The sequence below is a fragment of the Salmo trutta genome, chromosome 15 (assembly GCF_901001165.1).
Source record: "Salmo trutta chromosome 15, fSalTru1.1, whole genome shotgun sequence".
Taxonomy (NCBI): Eukaryota; Metazoa; Chordata; class Actinopteri; order Salmoniformes; family Salmonidae; genus Salmo; species Salmo trutta.
In genome coordinates this window covers 39,844,265-39,860,052 of record NC_042971.1, presented here as the reverse complement: position 1 = coordinate 39,860,052, position 15,788 = coordinate 39,844,265, and the positions used below count along the sequence as shown (strand labels likewise).

Here is a 15,788-nt window from a genome sequence, read left to right as displayed (position 1 = left end):
AGACTTGGTGCATCGGTACTGCTTGCCTTGCGGTAGCAGAGAGAACAGTCTATGACTTGGGTGGCTGGAGTCTTAGAAAATGTTTAGGGCCTTTCTTTGACACCTCCTGGAGGTCCTGGATGGCAGATAGCTCGGCCCCAGTGATGTACTGGGCCATAGGCACTACCCTCTGTAGCGCCTGCAGTCGGATGCTAAGCGGTTGCCATACCAAGCAGTGACTTTTTGAGGATCTCAGGGCCCATGCCAAATCTTTTCAGCATCCTGAGGGGGAAGAGGTGTTGTCGTGCCCTCTTCACGACTGATCCTACATAGCTTCACATAATGTTTGGTTAAGGTTGATTTTATGTCAGTGTTTGAGGGGTTGGTGACGGCAGTGTATGGCTCTTGTCTCCCTGTATCAGACCTACATAGGGTCAGTGTTGGTGTCAGTGAACCCCAACAAGGACCTGGAGATCTACTCCAAGGCTCACATGGAGCGCTACCGAGGGGTCAGCTTCTACGAGATATCACCCCACATGTGAGTCACCCTCTGACCCCTGACCCCTGATCCTGAACCTCTCTCTGACCAAGCAGGACCAGCATGTATGTGCAGATGTCTTTATGTACATACAGTAGGCCTACATATGAATCTGCATTGGGTACAATACATTTACAGTATGTATTGTGTGTTTGTTATATGATCGTGATCCACTGTATGTGAAAACACCAGTATGAGCTGGATCATTAGCTAATATCATGTTTGTATCCCACCCCTCTGTTTCTCTATCCTGTAGCTATGCGGTGTCAGACAACACGTACCGGGCCATGCGGACTGAGAGGAGGGACCAGTGTATCCTGATCTCTGGGGAGAGCGGAGCAGGGAAGACTGAGGCCTCCAAGAAGATCCTCCAGTACTACGCCACTACCTGCCCTGTCGCTGACCGCATGAGTACGCTCCGGGACTGCCTGCTGCAGTCCAACCCTGTTCTGGAGGTACGGTATACCCCCCGCCCCCTCCCAAGATCCCCTGCCAAGGATCTCCATGAGCACCTCTAAGGCTCTGGAGGAGGAAGGACATTTATAGCAGGGGTACTGAGACTGGTGTAACACCAATGAGAGAAATTAATGGCCCACTACAAAATCATGTTGCTTCAAACAGGTGCATCTATTTGTGGATGAGAGAAATCATGTTGATACATTGCATATTTTGAACCAATCTCTGACAAAACAATAACAATAGATACATCCTGCTGTGAACATGCTATTACTGTACTGTTAATGTTTCCTATCGCTCAGCTGTGTTTGATCTTATCTCTGTTGTTCCCCTCACTCCCTTCTCTCTCTCTACAGGCTTTTGGTAATGCCAAAACACTGCACAATGACAATTCCAGCCGGTTTGGCAAATACATGGATGTCCAGTTTGACTTCAGGGTAAGCCTTTTGTTCTTCCTTCCTGGGTTAAGGGATTTTCCTCACATAAGTCTACTATCGCTGATACTCATGCCATCCCACCATACTGTCTCTAAAACACACCATTCCATCAAAAGATTGTGCATAACTAAAACATGTTGCATTCAGGCCTTACCATACAGCATGCCTTACTATGAGTCTAAGTCATGAGGGCATAATTCAGCTCAAAGACGATTTATAGTCATTCCGCATCTGCATTGGCCGTACAGCATTTACTGTGATGCGGCCTCTGCAGAAGTCAGGGCATTCATACTTCTTGCGCTTTGTGGAGCAGAGCTGTTGTGAAGGAAGTTGTCAAGGAAGTGAGTTTGTGTTTATATTGTGCTACACCCTCCGTATGGAGCCGCCAGACCGCATTACCGGATCAAGCATAAATCGGCTTTAAAGCAGCTCTAGTAGGACCACACTCAGCAGTACCTTGACTGTCCCTGTTCCTAACCTCCCCTAGGGGGCGCCGATAGGAGGCCACATCCTCAACTACCTGCTGGAGAAGTCCCGTGTTGTGCACCAGAACCACGGCGAGAGGAACTTCCATATTTTCTACCAGCTGCTCGAGGGAGGAGAACAAGACCTTCTCAGCAAGCTGGGACTGGAGAGGAATGCCCAGAAATACCAATACCTGGTCAAGGTGTGTGTGTGTGCGTGTGTGTGTGTGTGTGCGTGTGTGTGCGTGTGTGTGTCTGTGCGCAGTTATTTGATCAGTGATGTCCTGTTCCTCTCAGGGTTGCTGTCCTAGGGTGAGCTCCATCAATGATAAGAATGACTGGAGAACAGTGAGGAAGGCCCTGACCGTCATCGGCTTCCATGAGGATGAGGTGGAGGTTAGAGACATTTTAGTGTATAATAATACTGCATACCGTTTTTCACTGCAAACAATTTTCACTCAACCCAAAGTTTCACCATGAAGAATGAGAAGGTCATGGTTTAAATGTCTGTTCACTCTTCTTCTTTAGGATCTGTTGAATATAATCGCCAGTGTCCTCCATCTTGGGAACACTCAGTTTGGAGAAGGAAAGAATGGGGAAAACCAGATCACCACTGAGCCACAGCTCAAATACCTGTCCAAGGTTGGAGCTATGAAGATGAACGATACCCTCCACACACACACACACACACACACACACACACACACACACACACACACACACACACACACACACACACACACACACATTTCCCATTCTAAAGGCAGATGTTGATGTTGTCCTGCTTGTTCTGCAGCTGCTAGGTGTGGATGGAGCAGCACTGAGAGAGGCTCTCACTCATAAGAAAATCACTGCCAAAGGGGAGGAGGTGAGTGTCTATGGTGGGCTGTTTCACTTGATACAGAACTATGCCTGGTAATATAATATAGTTTAATATCCCACTTACAAACAAGTAATACAGTATGCCTTTGATGTGTATAGCATGCATATTTAGATTTTGGTTTTAAAGAGAGGGTACTGATACAGTTCAGCTGAGCCCATAGGATAACACTAAAGCTAACATTAAATTATTTTGCATCTCTAATGTATGTGTGTGTGTGTGTGTGTGTCCCAGATGATAAGCCCGTTGAGTTTTGAGCAGGCTGTGGCAGCCCGTGATGCCTTGGCCAAAGCGGTGTATGGCCGAGCCTTCACCTGGCTGGTGGTGAAGATCAACCAGTCTCTGGCATTCAAGGTCTCACACAAACATCACTCATGATAGCTAGCTAGCAAAACAATTTGCTTTTTTGGACATAGTTACTGCTCCTCTTTTTGCTAGCTACATAATGCTGCTTCCTACCTCCAAAATTGAGTGTATTGTGTGCTGTCTATCTGCAGGATGATGTGTACAACAGCAGTAAAGGCTCGTCATCGGTCATAGGACTGCTGGATATCTATGGCTTTGAGGTCTTCCAGCACAATAGGTACCAGAACAAATGTTAGCTCATTTATTCAGTGCATAAATATGTGTTGTATAGCAATGTGCTGTACATTATGTAATTGTTTGGCTATGACTAAATTCAAGAATCACTCACCGATCTTAAATGAGTTCTAAATGTCGATTAAACCAGGTTAATGTTTCTCTCCAGGTCTCATAAAATGTATCCTAAAGACCTGCGTACCTGTACCTTGAGAGGCGCCCAAATTGAGCTTGTGGCCCATTATAAGTATCTAGGTATTTGGGTTGACGGTAAACTGTCCTTTAAAACACACATTGATAAACTGCCAAAAAAATTGCGAGTAAAGATTTGGTTTCCTGTATAGAAATAAATCCTGTCTCACTTTTGAAAATAGGAGGAAGATTGTTCAAGCAACACTCCTCCCAGTAATTGATTACGGCGACTCCATCTACATGCACGAGCAGATTCTGTTTTAAAACCTGTTTCAAATCTACCACTCAGCCTTGTGTTTTATCACTAGCACGTATCACCACGTCTGTAATTTAAGTCCTGTCTGAATCTGCTATGTCGGTCATTTGTACATCGCAGAAGAGTAATAATTCCAGCTGCAAAACACCTACTGTTTTTGGACTAACTCCAAGGTCCTCTGATAATACTACTCCTGTGTGAATCGACATCACTGTCTTTTCAAAATGTCTGAGTTTGAGAGGTGTTGCCTGCGGTTTGAGCAACAAAACAATAATTGATTCGATAAATTGATGCTTTAAACGAAGTGCTGCGTATAGCGTATATATGAAGGTCTACATGTGTCAACTTTCACAGTCAATGATTTTGTTTATACGTTTAGTGTCGTTGAATTGAACATAAATACATATTGTTCCTATTTAATACAACCCTTGCAGCATTACAATTGAGCCAAACTTTTGGATTTACCAGTTCACTTTCTCATCCATAACCTAAAAACACATCTCAAGTGCAAGTGTGCTGTTTAGCTCACATCTGCAGGCTGGGGGGCATTTAGGACATCTTCTATTGCAGATCGCTAAAATATCCTAATCTGATTATGATCACATTTCTGCAATTAAAATATTATGGCAACACTATTCACTGTTCACCTGGACATGTTGATATACAGTGCTTTCAGAAAGTATTCATACCCCTCGATTTATTCCACATTTTGTTGTATTACAGACAGAATTCTAAATGTATTAAAAATATTTACCTCATCCATCTACACACAATACCTCAAAGTGAAAACATGGTTTTTAGAAATGTTTGCTAATTTAAAAAAAATAACAAACAGAAATACCTTATTTACATAAGTATTCAGACCCTTTGCTATGAGACTTGAAATTGAGCTCAGGTGCTTCCTGTTTCCATTGATCATCCTTGAGATGTTTCTACAACTTGATTGGAGTCCACCTGTGATAAATTCAATTGATTGGACATGATTTAGAAAGGCACACACCTGTCTATATAAGGTACCACAGTTGACAGTGCATGTCAGAGCAAAAACCAAGCCATGGGGTCGAAGAAATTGTCCGTTGAGCTCCGAAACAGTTTTGTGTCGAGGCACAGATATGGGGAAGGGTACCAAAACATTTCTGCAGCATTGAAGGTCCCCAAGAACACAGTGGCCTTCATCATTCTTAAATGGGAGAACTTTAGAACCACCTAGACTCTTCCTATAGCTGGTCGCTTGGCCAAACTGAGCAATCGGGGGAGAAGGGCCTTGGTCAGGGAGGTGACCAAGAATCGGATGGTCACTCTGACAGAGCTCCAGAGTTCCTCTGTGGAGATGGGAGAACCTTCCAGAAGGACAACCATCTCTGCAGCCCTCCATCAATCAGGCCTTTATGGTAGAGTGCCAGACATTAGCCACTCCTCAGTAAATGGCACGACAGCCCATTTAGAGTTTTCCAAAAGGCACCTAAAGACTCTAAGACCATGAGAAACAAGATTCTCTTCTCTGGTCTGATGAAACCAAGATTGAACTCTTTGGCCTAAATGCCAAGCGTCACATCTGGTGGAAACCTGGCACCATCCCTACAGTGAAGCATGGTGCTGGCAGCATCATGCTGTGTGGATGTTTTTCAATGGCAGCAACTGGGAGACTAGTCAGGATTGAGGCAAAGATGAACTGAGCAAAGTACAGAGAGATGAAAACCTGCTTGATGAAAACCTGCTCCAGAGTGCTCAGGACCTCAGACTGGGGTGAAGGTTCACCTTCCAACAGGACAACGACCCTAAGCACACAGCCAAGACAACGCAGGAGTGGCTTCGGGACAAGTCTCTGAATGTCCTTGAGTGACCCAGCTAGAGCCCGAACTTGAACACAGTCTAACATCTCTGGAGAGACCTGAAAATAGCTGTGCAGCAACTCTCCTAATCCATCCTGAGCTTGAGAGGATCTGTAGAGACGAATGGGAGTAACTCCCCAAAAACAGGTGTGCCAAACTTTGTAGTGTCATACCCCAGAAGACTCGTGGATGTAATCGCTGCCAAAGGTGCTTCAACAAAGGACTGAGTAAAGGGGTTCAATACTTATGTAAATGTGATATTTCAGATATTTTCTAAAATGTTCGAAAAAACTGTTTTTGCTTCGTCAGTATGAGGTATTGTGTGTAGATAAATGAGGGGGAAAAACAATGTAATCAATTTTAGAATAAGGCTGTAACATAACAACATTTGGAAAAAGTCAAGGGGTCTGAATACTTTCTGAATGCACTGTATATTTGTTTCTACTGCCCTTTTGAATGTAATATTATTTATTTGAAGCGCTGTAACTAATTTTGTAGTGATCATGCTTAAATTTGTTGCTCACATTACTTTAACTGTTGTTCTCAGAGCACCATTGGAAATGAGACCCTGTTATCAATGGGTTCCCCTGGTTAAATAAAGGCTAATGAATAAATAAAAAACATTGTAGCACAGTTGTTTTGTGCCATATTTTTTACCCTAACCATCTCCCTGTAGTTTTGAGCAGTTCTGCATCAACTATTGCAATGAGAAGCTGCAGCAGCTGTTCATTGAGCTCACCCTCAAGTCTGAGCAGGAGGAGTACGAGGCAGAGGGCATCACTGTGAGTCAGGGAGGGGTACTCAGAGAAAGAGAGGCGGGGTTTCATTCAAATACACAAAACAAGAATTGAGGTATACTAAGAAAACCTATTGTCATGTAGTGATGAAGGTGTAGTTCGGTAATGATACTGTGTATTTCAGTGGGAGCCGGTGAAGTACTTCGACAACAAGATAATCTGTGACCTGGTGGAGGAAAAGCACAAAGGCTTGATCTCCATCCTGGTGAGAATGACTGACATTCACTTCAGTTTAGTAGTGTATCTGACTCACTTTAGCCTTTCACCTCTCTCTAATATGGCTCTCCTTCTGTCCTCTCCCTGTCTCTAGTTGAATGTTAAGGTATAAATGTGTTTTAGGATGAGGAGTGTTTGAGACCAGGGGAGCCCAGCGATATCTCCTTCCTCGAGAAGCTTGAGGACACTTTGGGAGGCCATGCCCATTTTGTCACGTGCGTCTTTTTTACACAAAACACATGCACAAAACACATGCACAAAACACATGCACAAAACACATGGGTGCCTTCACAGTTTGTTTGTGTATTTGCACCATGTTCCAAATATGTTTTTGTGTGTATATTTGTGGTTCTGTATCTAAGATATGATTTGTCTCTGTATGTCTGTCAGTCACAAGTTGGCGAATGCAAAGACTCGCAAGGCAGTGAGCAGAGAGGAGTTCAAACTGATTCATTACGCAGGAGAGGTCAACTACAGTGTCAATGGTGAGCTAGCTAATCAATCTGGCAATAGTGTAACTGCAGAAAATAATTAACTGATTTCATCCTCACATACTGTTTGTAATATTTTGTGTTCATCTGCATCAAAGGGTTTCTGGACAAGAACAAGGACCTTCTCTACAGAAACTTGAAAGAGGCGAGGCTGGAGCAACAATAGAGATATGAGAACACACAAACCACACACACACACTCACCACACAATTACTACAGGTTTCACATGATCTCTCTCGGAATTCCCACACATGGTTTATGTGTGTACACTCCAGTAGGTATAGAGTGTTGCAGATGTTTTGGTGTGTTGTGTTTACATGGTTCTGTGGTGTGCTTTCTCTGTCCAGGTCATATGCCAGTCAGCTAGCCAGGTCCTGAGTCAATGCTTCCACAGAGAGGAAGTGACTGACCAAAAACGCCCAGAAACGGTGAGATATATATATATATACACACACATACACACACAGATGCAAGCACGCACACTCACCACACACCACACACCACACACCACACACACACACACACACACACACACACACACACACACACACACACACACACACACACACACACACACACACAGTTTGATATGTCACCTCTCTGCTTCCCTCTGTAGGCTGCCACTCAGTTTAAGAACAGCCTGGCCAAACTTATAGAGATACTGATGTCCAAGGATCCATCCTATGTGCGCTGTATCAAACCCAACGATGCCAAGCAGTCAGGTAATCATACACCCTGTGAAGTCAATCAGTCCAATCAATCAATCAGTCAATTAAATATTCTCACTCTCCCCAGGGAGGTTTGATGAGGCTCTAGTCAGACACCAAGTCAAGTATCTGGGTCTGATGGAGAACCTGAGGGTCAGGAGAGCTGGGTTTGCCTACCGCCGACACTACGAAACCTTCCTTCAGAGGTGTGTGTGTGTGTGTGTGTGTGTGTGTGTATTATGCCACTCTGTTTACATGTTTCTATAACCACAGTTTCTATATTAACTATATACATTTCTGTAACCACAGTTTCTATATTAACTATATGTATTTCTGTAACCACAGTTTCTATATTAACTATATACATTTCTGTAACCACAGTTTCTATATTAACTATATACATTTCTGTAACCACAGTTTCTATATTAACTATATACATTTCTGTAACCACAGTTTCTATATTAACTATGTAGATTTCTGTAACCACAGTTTCTATATTAACTATATACATTTCTGTAACCACAGTTTCTATATTAACTATATGCATTTCTATAACCACAATTTCTGTATTAACTATATACATTTTTGTAACCACAGTTTCTATATTAACTATATACATTTCTGTAACCACAGTTTCTATATTAACTATATGCATTTCTATAACCACAGTTTCTGTATTAACTATATACATTTTTGTAACCACAGTTTCTATATTAACTATATACATTTCTGTAACCACAGTTTCTATATTAACTATATGCATTTCTATAACCACAGTTTCTGTATTAACTATATACATTTTTGTAACCACAGTTTCTATATTAACTATATACATTTTTGTAACCACAGTTTCTGTATTAACTATATACATTTCTATAACCACAGTTTCTGTATTAACTATATACATTTTTGTAACCACAGTTTCTGTATTAACTATATACATTTTTGTAACCACAGGTACAAGTCTCTGTGTCCCGGGACGTGGCCTAACTGGCAGGGCAGACTGGCTGATGGAGTAGCCACTCTTGTCCAACACCTCGGCTACAAACCAGAGGAATACAAACTGGGCAAGTAGGTACACACAGAGAGAGAGGGGAGGGAGGGAAGTAAGGGGACATACATTTCCCTTAGTCATGTTGTGAGGAGAAACATGAGACAGTATGTTGTTGATGTATAATTGCCTATCTCTTTGCAGGACCAAGATCTTCATCCGCTTCCCTAAGACTCTGTTCAGCACTGAAGATTCCCTGGAAGCCAGGAGGCCTGCCCTCGGTGAGACTATACAGCAGGGAAGATGATGACAAGGCCATTTGTGGGAAATGAATGTAATTCATGTAATTAGCTAGGAGAATAACACAGATCATGATAAACAGCAGAGTAGCAGTGGAAAACAGGGATCTGCCCACTTGGTCAACTAAGCAGCAGCATGAGGATGGATAATACAGTAAGGTAATGGAATTATACTGAACAAAAATATAAACACAACTTGCAACAATTTCAAAGATTTTACAGAGTTACTGTTCATATAAGGAAATTAGTCAATTGAAATTAATTAATTAGGCCCTAACCTATGGATTTCGCATGACTGGGCAGGGGTGCAGCCATGGCTCCCACCCACATAGGGAGCCAGGCCCAGCCAATCAGAATGAGTTTATCCCCACAAAATGGCTTTATTACAGACAGAAATAGCCCAGAACCTCCTTAGCACACCTCCCCTCAGACAATTCCGCAGGTGAAGAAGCCGGATGTGGAGGTTCTGGGCTGTCGTGGTTTCAGGTGGTCTGCGGATGTGAAGCCAATTGGAGGCAGCTTATGGTAGAGAAATTAACATTCAATTCTCTGGCAATCTCTCTGTTGGACATTCCTGCAGTCAACATGCCAATTGAACGCTCCCTCAAAACTTGAGACATCTGTGGCATTGTGTTGTGTGAGAAAACTGCACATTTTAAAGTGGCCTTTTATTGTCCAAAGCACAAGATGCACCGGTGTAATGATCATGCTGTTTAATCAGCTTCTTGATATGCCACACCTGTCAGGTGGATGGATTATCTTGGCAAAGGAGAAATGCTCACTAACACTAACAAATGTGTGCACAAAATTTGAGAGAAATAAGCTTTTTGTGCCTATGGAACATTTCTGGGATTTTTTATTTGAATGAAACATGGAACCAACACTTTACATGTTGCATTTATATTTTTGTTCAGTGTAGGATCCAATTAAACATTTCTGTTCTGTGGTCCAATCATTTTGTCTCCTCTGTTCCTGTTCTCTGCTCTAGTTCTCACCCTACAGACCTCATGGAGGGGTTACAGAGAGAGGGCCAAGTACCTCCGCATCAGACATGCAGGTGAGGGTCTGGATCAAAGAGCTCACACTATTTCTCTGCTTCTCAATTACTGCTTCCTGAAGCAGTTACTCTGTAGCCACTTTCTTGATATCTGCTGAATCTATGAATGAAGTAATGCAAAGGACATTACTTTGTTGTTTGTTCTTATGAGCTCTGCACAGTTGTAGCTTGTTGTGGTGTGTCTGTGACATGACTGATTGTGTCCTCTATCCATCTATGCATCTATCCATCTATCTATCTATTAGTTGTAGTGATCCAGTCTGCGTGGAGAGGGATGAAATCCCGCCAGAGGGCCAGGCGTCGCAGACACGCTGTGGACATCATACGCAAGTTCATCAAAGGCTTCATCTACCGCCACTACGAGCGTTGTCCAGAAAACGAGTACTTCCTGGACCATCAGCGTTTCTCCTTCCTGATGATGCTCTTCAGGAACTCACCTAAGAATGTCCTGGACAAAAGCTGGCCCATCCCCCCACCTAGCCTCACTGAGGTACTGCAACCAGCCCAACAACACTCCACACAAAACTCACTGAGGTACTGCAACCAGCCCAACAACACTCCACACAAAACTCACTGAGGTTCTGCAACCAGCCCAACAACACTCCACACAAAACTCACTGAGGTACTGCAACCAGCCCAACAAAACTCCACACAAAACTCACTGAGGTACTGCAACCAGCCCAACAACACTCCACACAAAACTCACTGAGGTACTGCAACCAGCCCAACAACACTCCACACAAAACTCACTGAGGTACTGCAACCAGCCCAACAACACTCCACACAAAACTCACTGAGGTACTGTAACCAGCCCAACAACACTCCACACAAAACTCACTGAGGGACATTAAGCGTAAGCCAAGGGGTGATGGTGCAATGCATCTGACTGTTGTCAATGTTTTATTTGTATCTGTCCCTATGTCTGTGTAGGCGTCAGAGCACCTGTGCAGGCTGTGTATGCAGAACATGATGCACGCCTACTGCAGGAGGATCCAGCCAGAGTGGAAGAAACAAGTAGGCTACTCTACTGTCTGTTACTGTCACCTGACGGGAACACATAGGAAGGATATTTCTGTCCTCTTTCTATTCATTTTTTAAATCTCACACTCTCTCTCTCTCGCTCTGTGTCTCTCTGTCTGTGTGTCTCTCTGTCTGTGTGTCTCTTTCTCTGTGTCTCTTTCTCTGTGTCTCTTTCTCTGTGTCTCTTTGTCTCTGTGTCTCTCTATCTGTGTGTCTCTTTCTCTGAGTCTCTTTCTCTTTGTCTCTGTCCACAGTTCTCCATTCTTTCTCCCTCTGTCTCTCTCTCCAACCTCACTCTACAGGCATCTCTTCTGTCCTCTTTCTATAGATGGAGCAGAAGGTGGTAGCCAGTCAGATATTCAAGGACCAGAAGGACAGCTATCCCCAGAGTGTCCCTAAGCTGTTTGTGGCCTCCAGACTAAGTAGGGTCCACTCACTAACACAGTGTGCACACACTTCCAAACTTCACAGACCACGTACTTGACAAACACACCACTGACAGATGTTCTCTCCTGTATACAGACAATGAGGAGTTCAACCTCAAAGTGATACAGACTCTGGGCAATGACAAAGTGAAGGTGAGTAATATGATATTGTAATACTATTCCTCTGTAGTGTTTGTGAGACAGTGTTTGTGACCCCTGTCTCACGTTGTTGGCTGAGCAGTTTAATCCTGCTAATTGTCTGTTTGCTGTGTACATCATCTTTACAATGTCATGTATTGCTTTGAATCAGTATTTACACAGTTAGACTTCAAACTTTGGGTTTTTATGACAACCCCTCCCTCTTTCTGTGTCTCTCCCTCTCTCTCTGTCATTCTCTCTCTTTCTCTCTCAATCCCTCTCTTTTTCTATCTGTCTGTGTCAGTATGGAATTGAGGTGACTAAGTATGATAGGAGGGGTTACAAGGCACGGCCTCGCCTGCTGCTCCTCACCTCCTCCTTCGCCATGCTGGTGGCCGAAGCCAAGCTGAAGCAGAGGATCGACTATGCAGCCCTGAAGAGTGAGTCTCTGCTGGGGGCCATAGGGAATTGAGGGGCCAGGGGTGGTCGGCCAGGGGTGGGGGGGTGTAACCTTGGTTATGAGGTAGTTGTAGTGTATGTGTCCAGTGTATAACACGGTTCTTCTCTTTCCAGGCATCTCTGTGAGTTCTCTCAGTGATGGGTTCATGGTTCTCCATGTGCCCAGTGAGGACAACAAGCAGAAGGTAACAGGATGACCTCATCCTGGTTATTCTATCTAGCAGTTGTCATGGTGACTTACTGCCATGGTGCCATAAAGTACAGTACCTCTGACCCCTTGTCTGCCCTGTAGAGTGATGTGGTGCTCCAGTGTGATCATTTGATCGAGGTGGTGACCAAGCTGGCCACTATGGCGGACAAGAAGATCAAGGTCAACATGAGCCAGGACAGGTGAGTTTGGCTCCTCTGATCATCTGGACACTGGATAGCTTCATCAGAGTATCTTTGAGAGCCTGCTGACATTTGTCAACCCATTCCAACTGTCATCCACTGTTAGTGATCATAATAGTTATCTTTTATCCCCTCTTCTCTCTCATCCCCTTCCCTCCTTTCCTACTCTCCTCCCTCTGGTCCTCTCCTCCTGTCTGTTCCTGTGTGCAGTATTAAGTTTGCAGTGGCTCAGGGGAAAGAGGGGGTCATTGACTTCACCAGTGGACCAGAGCTGAAGGTGGCCAAAGGCAAGAAAGGACACCTGCTAGTGGTGAGTAAGGGGACGGAAGAGACATATTATTATGAGGACAGCAGGGCTGAGGAAGGGAGGATGAGAAAGGGGGATAGAAGAGAAGAGAGGACTTGTAGATGGAGGACTGGGATTGTAAAATGGAAAGCAGTAGAGTTTAAAGATAGCCACCTCTTTCGTCTTTATATTTTCATTGGAAGTTTTGACCAATAATCCACATTAGGTAATAACAATGACGCCATTTGTGAATGGACTTGTTTTGCAGACGGCTCCTAAACTCAACCCATGATGATGATGGGAAGTAATGGCCGCCTCACTGTAATCCACAGCGAACCAATCATTCCACAGGATGATTTTCTGCCATAGCCAATCAGATTATAGCCACACAAAGTTGTTTTTCATCTTTAAATGTGAGACCATAGCCATACACTCACTGCAAAAAATATGATTATTTTCTCTTTTAACACAATTGCACTTATCAATCTGCATTTATATAGTTATTGATTTAGTTATTGACGACATATCATATATAATGGATTCAGAGGTTTTGCCGGCATTCAGAATACTTTGATGTTTATTAGCAATAGTCGTATTAAATGAAACCACACATTTTAAATCTTATGCTTCATCTTTATTTTGTAGTCCTGTTTACAATATATTAGCTCTTGTATGTAATACAAATACAAAACAATATTTATATTTCCATAGTAACAACAATAAACAGCATTTTCAAATAAATAAGTAATAAATAAGTAAATAAATAGGCAAATAGGCATTGAAGTCAGTGAGGGCTTTGGAGAAGGGGATGTTGGGTTGTGTTTCTCAACACTCTTCCGGTTCTCGGCTGTTAGTCAGAGAAAGTGAGAGACAGAAAAGATGGAAACTCAGGGAGAAACCCAGAGGAGAGTAAGGCTGTACAATTTACAGTAATACTACATGTAAACCTGATTTCAGTCTAACAAAGTGAACAGAGCATCTCTCAACGATCAGAAATCATGATCTTAGGGTAAATACCAGAAATTAAACTCCATTGAAGTCTTTCTGTCAAAAGTCATACAGAATTATTTATAAATGTGAATAATATGAATATCATTATTATATGAATATCATTATTATTGGTATTAGCTGTATTAACTTGTTACTGCTGAAATAAACTGTGTGCATTGACAACATAAAATACTGTTGTGTTATGATTCATAACAATACGTAAATTCTTACATCCAATAATATCCCTCGTCCACAAAATAAGTTAAAAGCCACTCTGACCACAACTTTTCCAGGCTAGTGCAGTACTATTACGCATTATGAATATGAATCCATGCACACCGTGTCTATCTGCCACTGGGCTGGGCGCTTGGAGGACCACTGGGTTTGGTCTTCAGGAGGATGAAGTCTCTGGCCAGCTTGGTGAGGTAGCGCTCCAGGTCCCTGAGGATGACGTAGCCCTCCAGGCGGCTGGTCCACAGGGACTTTGATGGGGCCTGGTGGCTGGAGGAAGGGCTCACTGGACGGGTCAGGGCTGGGGGAGAGGTGGGGCTCACACTGGAACTGTTCACATACCTCAACTGTAAAGACCACAGAGAGGTTTATCAGACAGCTCGTAACAATATTCTCCTCACGGTGGATATGCAGTAGCTGCTGAGTGATGGGTAGCTATGTGAACACCTAATGTAGCGAAGCAAAGACAATAAGTATACACACAATGTGTCAACACCTCATGTGTATCTGTGCATGTGTTTGTTCATTAATTTATATGATGGGCATTGTACCTGAAAGTTGACTTTTGTCATGAGATCCCGCAGGTCTGTCTGAATGCGGTGTATACCCTGGGGTATGGAGGTTTTAGCCTTCCCCCTTGTCCCCATCCAGTGGGCTTCTCTCTGTTCCACCTTATCCACCTCCATCTCCTTTCTCTTCATATCCAGGTGAGCCCAGAAAGTGTGCAGGGCTTGAGAGGCAGCACTCAGACGCTCCCAGTCCTGTACAGATCGTAACATTATACACAATGTCCCTCCTGCTCCATCGTACCTTTTAAAGCATTAAACCACCACAGGTTAACAGTGATTCATACACAGGTCACACACAAACACAAACCTTCATCTGAAGCCAGTGGTAGAAGTCTGTAGAGAGTGATGGTATGGTCTGTAACTCCAGATCTATGTCCTCAAACTGCTCATCATCTAACAGCTCTTCTTTCTGACAAGACAAATGAGGGTACATTATGATAACAGCCTGTAGTAGGTGAGGATAGCTGTTGTCTCTGGGCGTACAAGTGCTAGCAGACTAGCCACCAGTAACAGAGGAATAACAGAGGAGTTAACTCACATATCTCCTGAGCAGCTGCTGAACCCGGGCGTGGGTGCACCTGGTGGATTTCAGGGAGTATGAGTAGGCCTGGAGTAGGCCTGGAGTGGAACCACAACATGGGTACACACAGCTCAGGGTGAGGAAGAACAGGGGAAACAGAACGCACCACCAAACAGCCATCTGGAAGAGACAGGGAGAGGATGAATGTATGCTGAACTGCACAATCACAACATTTATTCCAATCAATATTCATTACATGTTGGCTACTTGTGGAACTCTGTAATGGCTCTATTCAATCTGTATTGCGGAAGTTCAGCTTTATAGCGTGATTGAAATTTAAAGGCAATGTTCTGGTTTTAATGGAGACTACACTGACAGATGGTACAAATTGTAGATCCTTGACAATCTAGTACCTACTATGGAAAACTGTAGAATTTGACAAGCTCCAAAAATCCTTGCTTTCTAACCTAGTATCATTCTCCCATCACACTAACACAGACTTCTTAGTATCTAAGCCTTATAGCGATAATGGAGTATACCACAGGTGGTCCAGCTATGGAACACCTGTAAAGCTCAACACTAGTTCAGA

General features: G+C 43.4%; 2 protein-coding genes across 5 annotated transcripts in view; one reads left to right on the top strand and one right to left on the bottom strand.

Moving 5' to 3' along the window:
* The window catches only part of LOC115149013 (unconventional myosin-Ic), a 35,914-nt gene extending 21,850 nt beyond the window's left edge, over positions 1-14,064 (top strand). For 2 of the 4 annotated variants that reach the window (XM_029691460.1, XM_029691458.1), the window contains exons 3-31: positions 402-517; positions 774-972; positions 1,330-1,410; positions 1,898-2,077; positions 2,172-2,270; positions 2,403-2,516; positions 2,671-2,742; positions 2,989-3,108; positions 3,252-3,337; positions 6,290-6,395; positions 6,535-6,615; positions 6,750-6,841; positions 7,017-7,111; positions 7,216-7,262; positions 7,465-7,545; positions 7,734-7,839; positions 7,913-8,030; positions 8,782-8,895; positions 9,020-9,096; positions 10,103-10,171; positions 10,417-10,661; positions 11,102-11,185; positions 11,520-11,613; positions 11,714-11,769; positions 12,059-12,194; positions 12,328-12,398; positions 12,506-12,603; positions 12,814-12,913; positions 13,158-14,064. In XM_029691460.1, the coding sequence (XP_029547320.1) occupies positions 402-517; positions 774-972; positions 1,330-1,410; positions 1,898-2,077; positions 2,172-2,270; positions 2,403-2,516; positions 2,671-2,742; positions 2,989-3,108; positions 3,252-3,337; positions 6,290-6,395; positions 6,535-6,615; positions 6,750-6,841; positions 7,017-7,111; positions 7,216-7,262; positions 7,465-7,545; positions 7,734-7,839; positions 7,913-8,030; positions 8,782-8,895; positions 9,020-9,096; positions 10,103-10,171; positions 10,417-10,661; positions 11,102-11,185; positions 11,520-11,613; positions 11,714-11,769; positions 12,059-12,194; positions 12,328-12,398; positions 12,506-12,603; positions 12,814-12,913; positions 13,158-13,181 (2,961 nt within the window). In that variant the 3' untranslated portion in view covers positions 13,182-14,064. Of the gene's footprint in view, positions 1-401; positions 518-773; positions 973-1,329; positions 1,411-1,897; positions 2,078-2,171; positions 2,271-2,402; positions 2,517-2,670; positions 2,743-2,988; positions 3,109-3,251; positions 3,338-6,289; positions 6,396-6,534; positions 6,616-6,749; positions 6,842-7,016; positions 7,112-7,215; positions 7,263-7,464; positions 7,546-7,733; positions 7,840-7,912; positions 8,031-8,781; positions 8,896-9,019; positions 9,097-10,102; positions 10,172-10,416; positions 10,662-11,101; positions 11,186-11,493; positions 11,614-11,713; positions 11,770-12,058; positions 12,195-12,327; positions 12,399-12,505; positions 12,604-12,813; positions 12,914-13,157 lie in introns of those variants that run through there. The other 2 variants (XM_029691459.1, XM_029691461.1) reach the window with 2 other exon arrangements.
* Positions 14,065-14,180: 116 nt separating this feature from the next.
* Positions 14,181-15,487, bottom strand: LOC115149014 (uncharacterized). The gene is made up of 4 exons (XM_029691462.1): positions 15,218-15,487; positions 14,987-15,088; positions 14,662-14,871; positions 14,181-14,457 (listed from the first exon to the last, which is right to left on the bottom strand). The coding sequence occupies exons 1-4, from the start codon at positions 15,377-15,379 to the stop codon at positions 14,224-14,226; spliced, it is 708 nt and encodes a 235-aa protein (XP_029547322.1). The 5' UTR covers positions 15,380-15,487; the 3' UTR covers positions 14,181-14,223.
* Between the last annotated feature and the right edge of the window lie 301 nt (positions 15,488-15,788).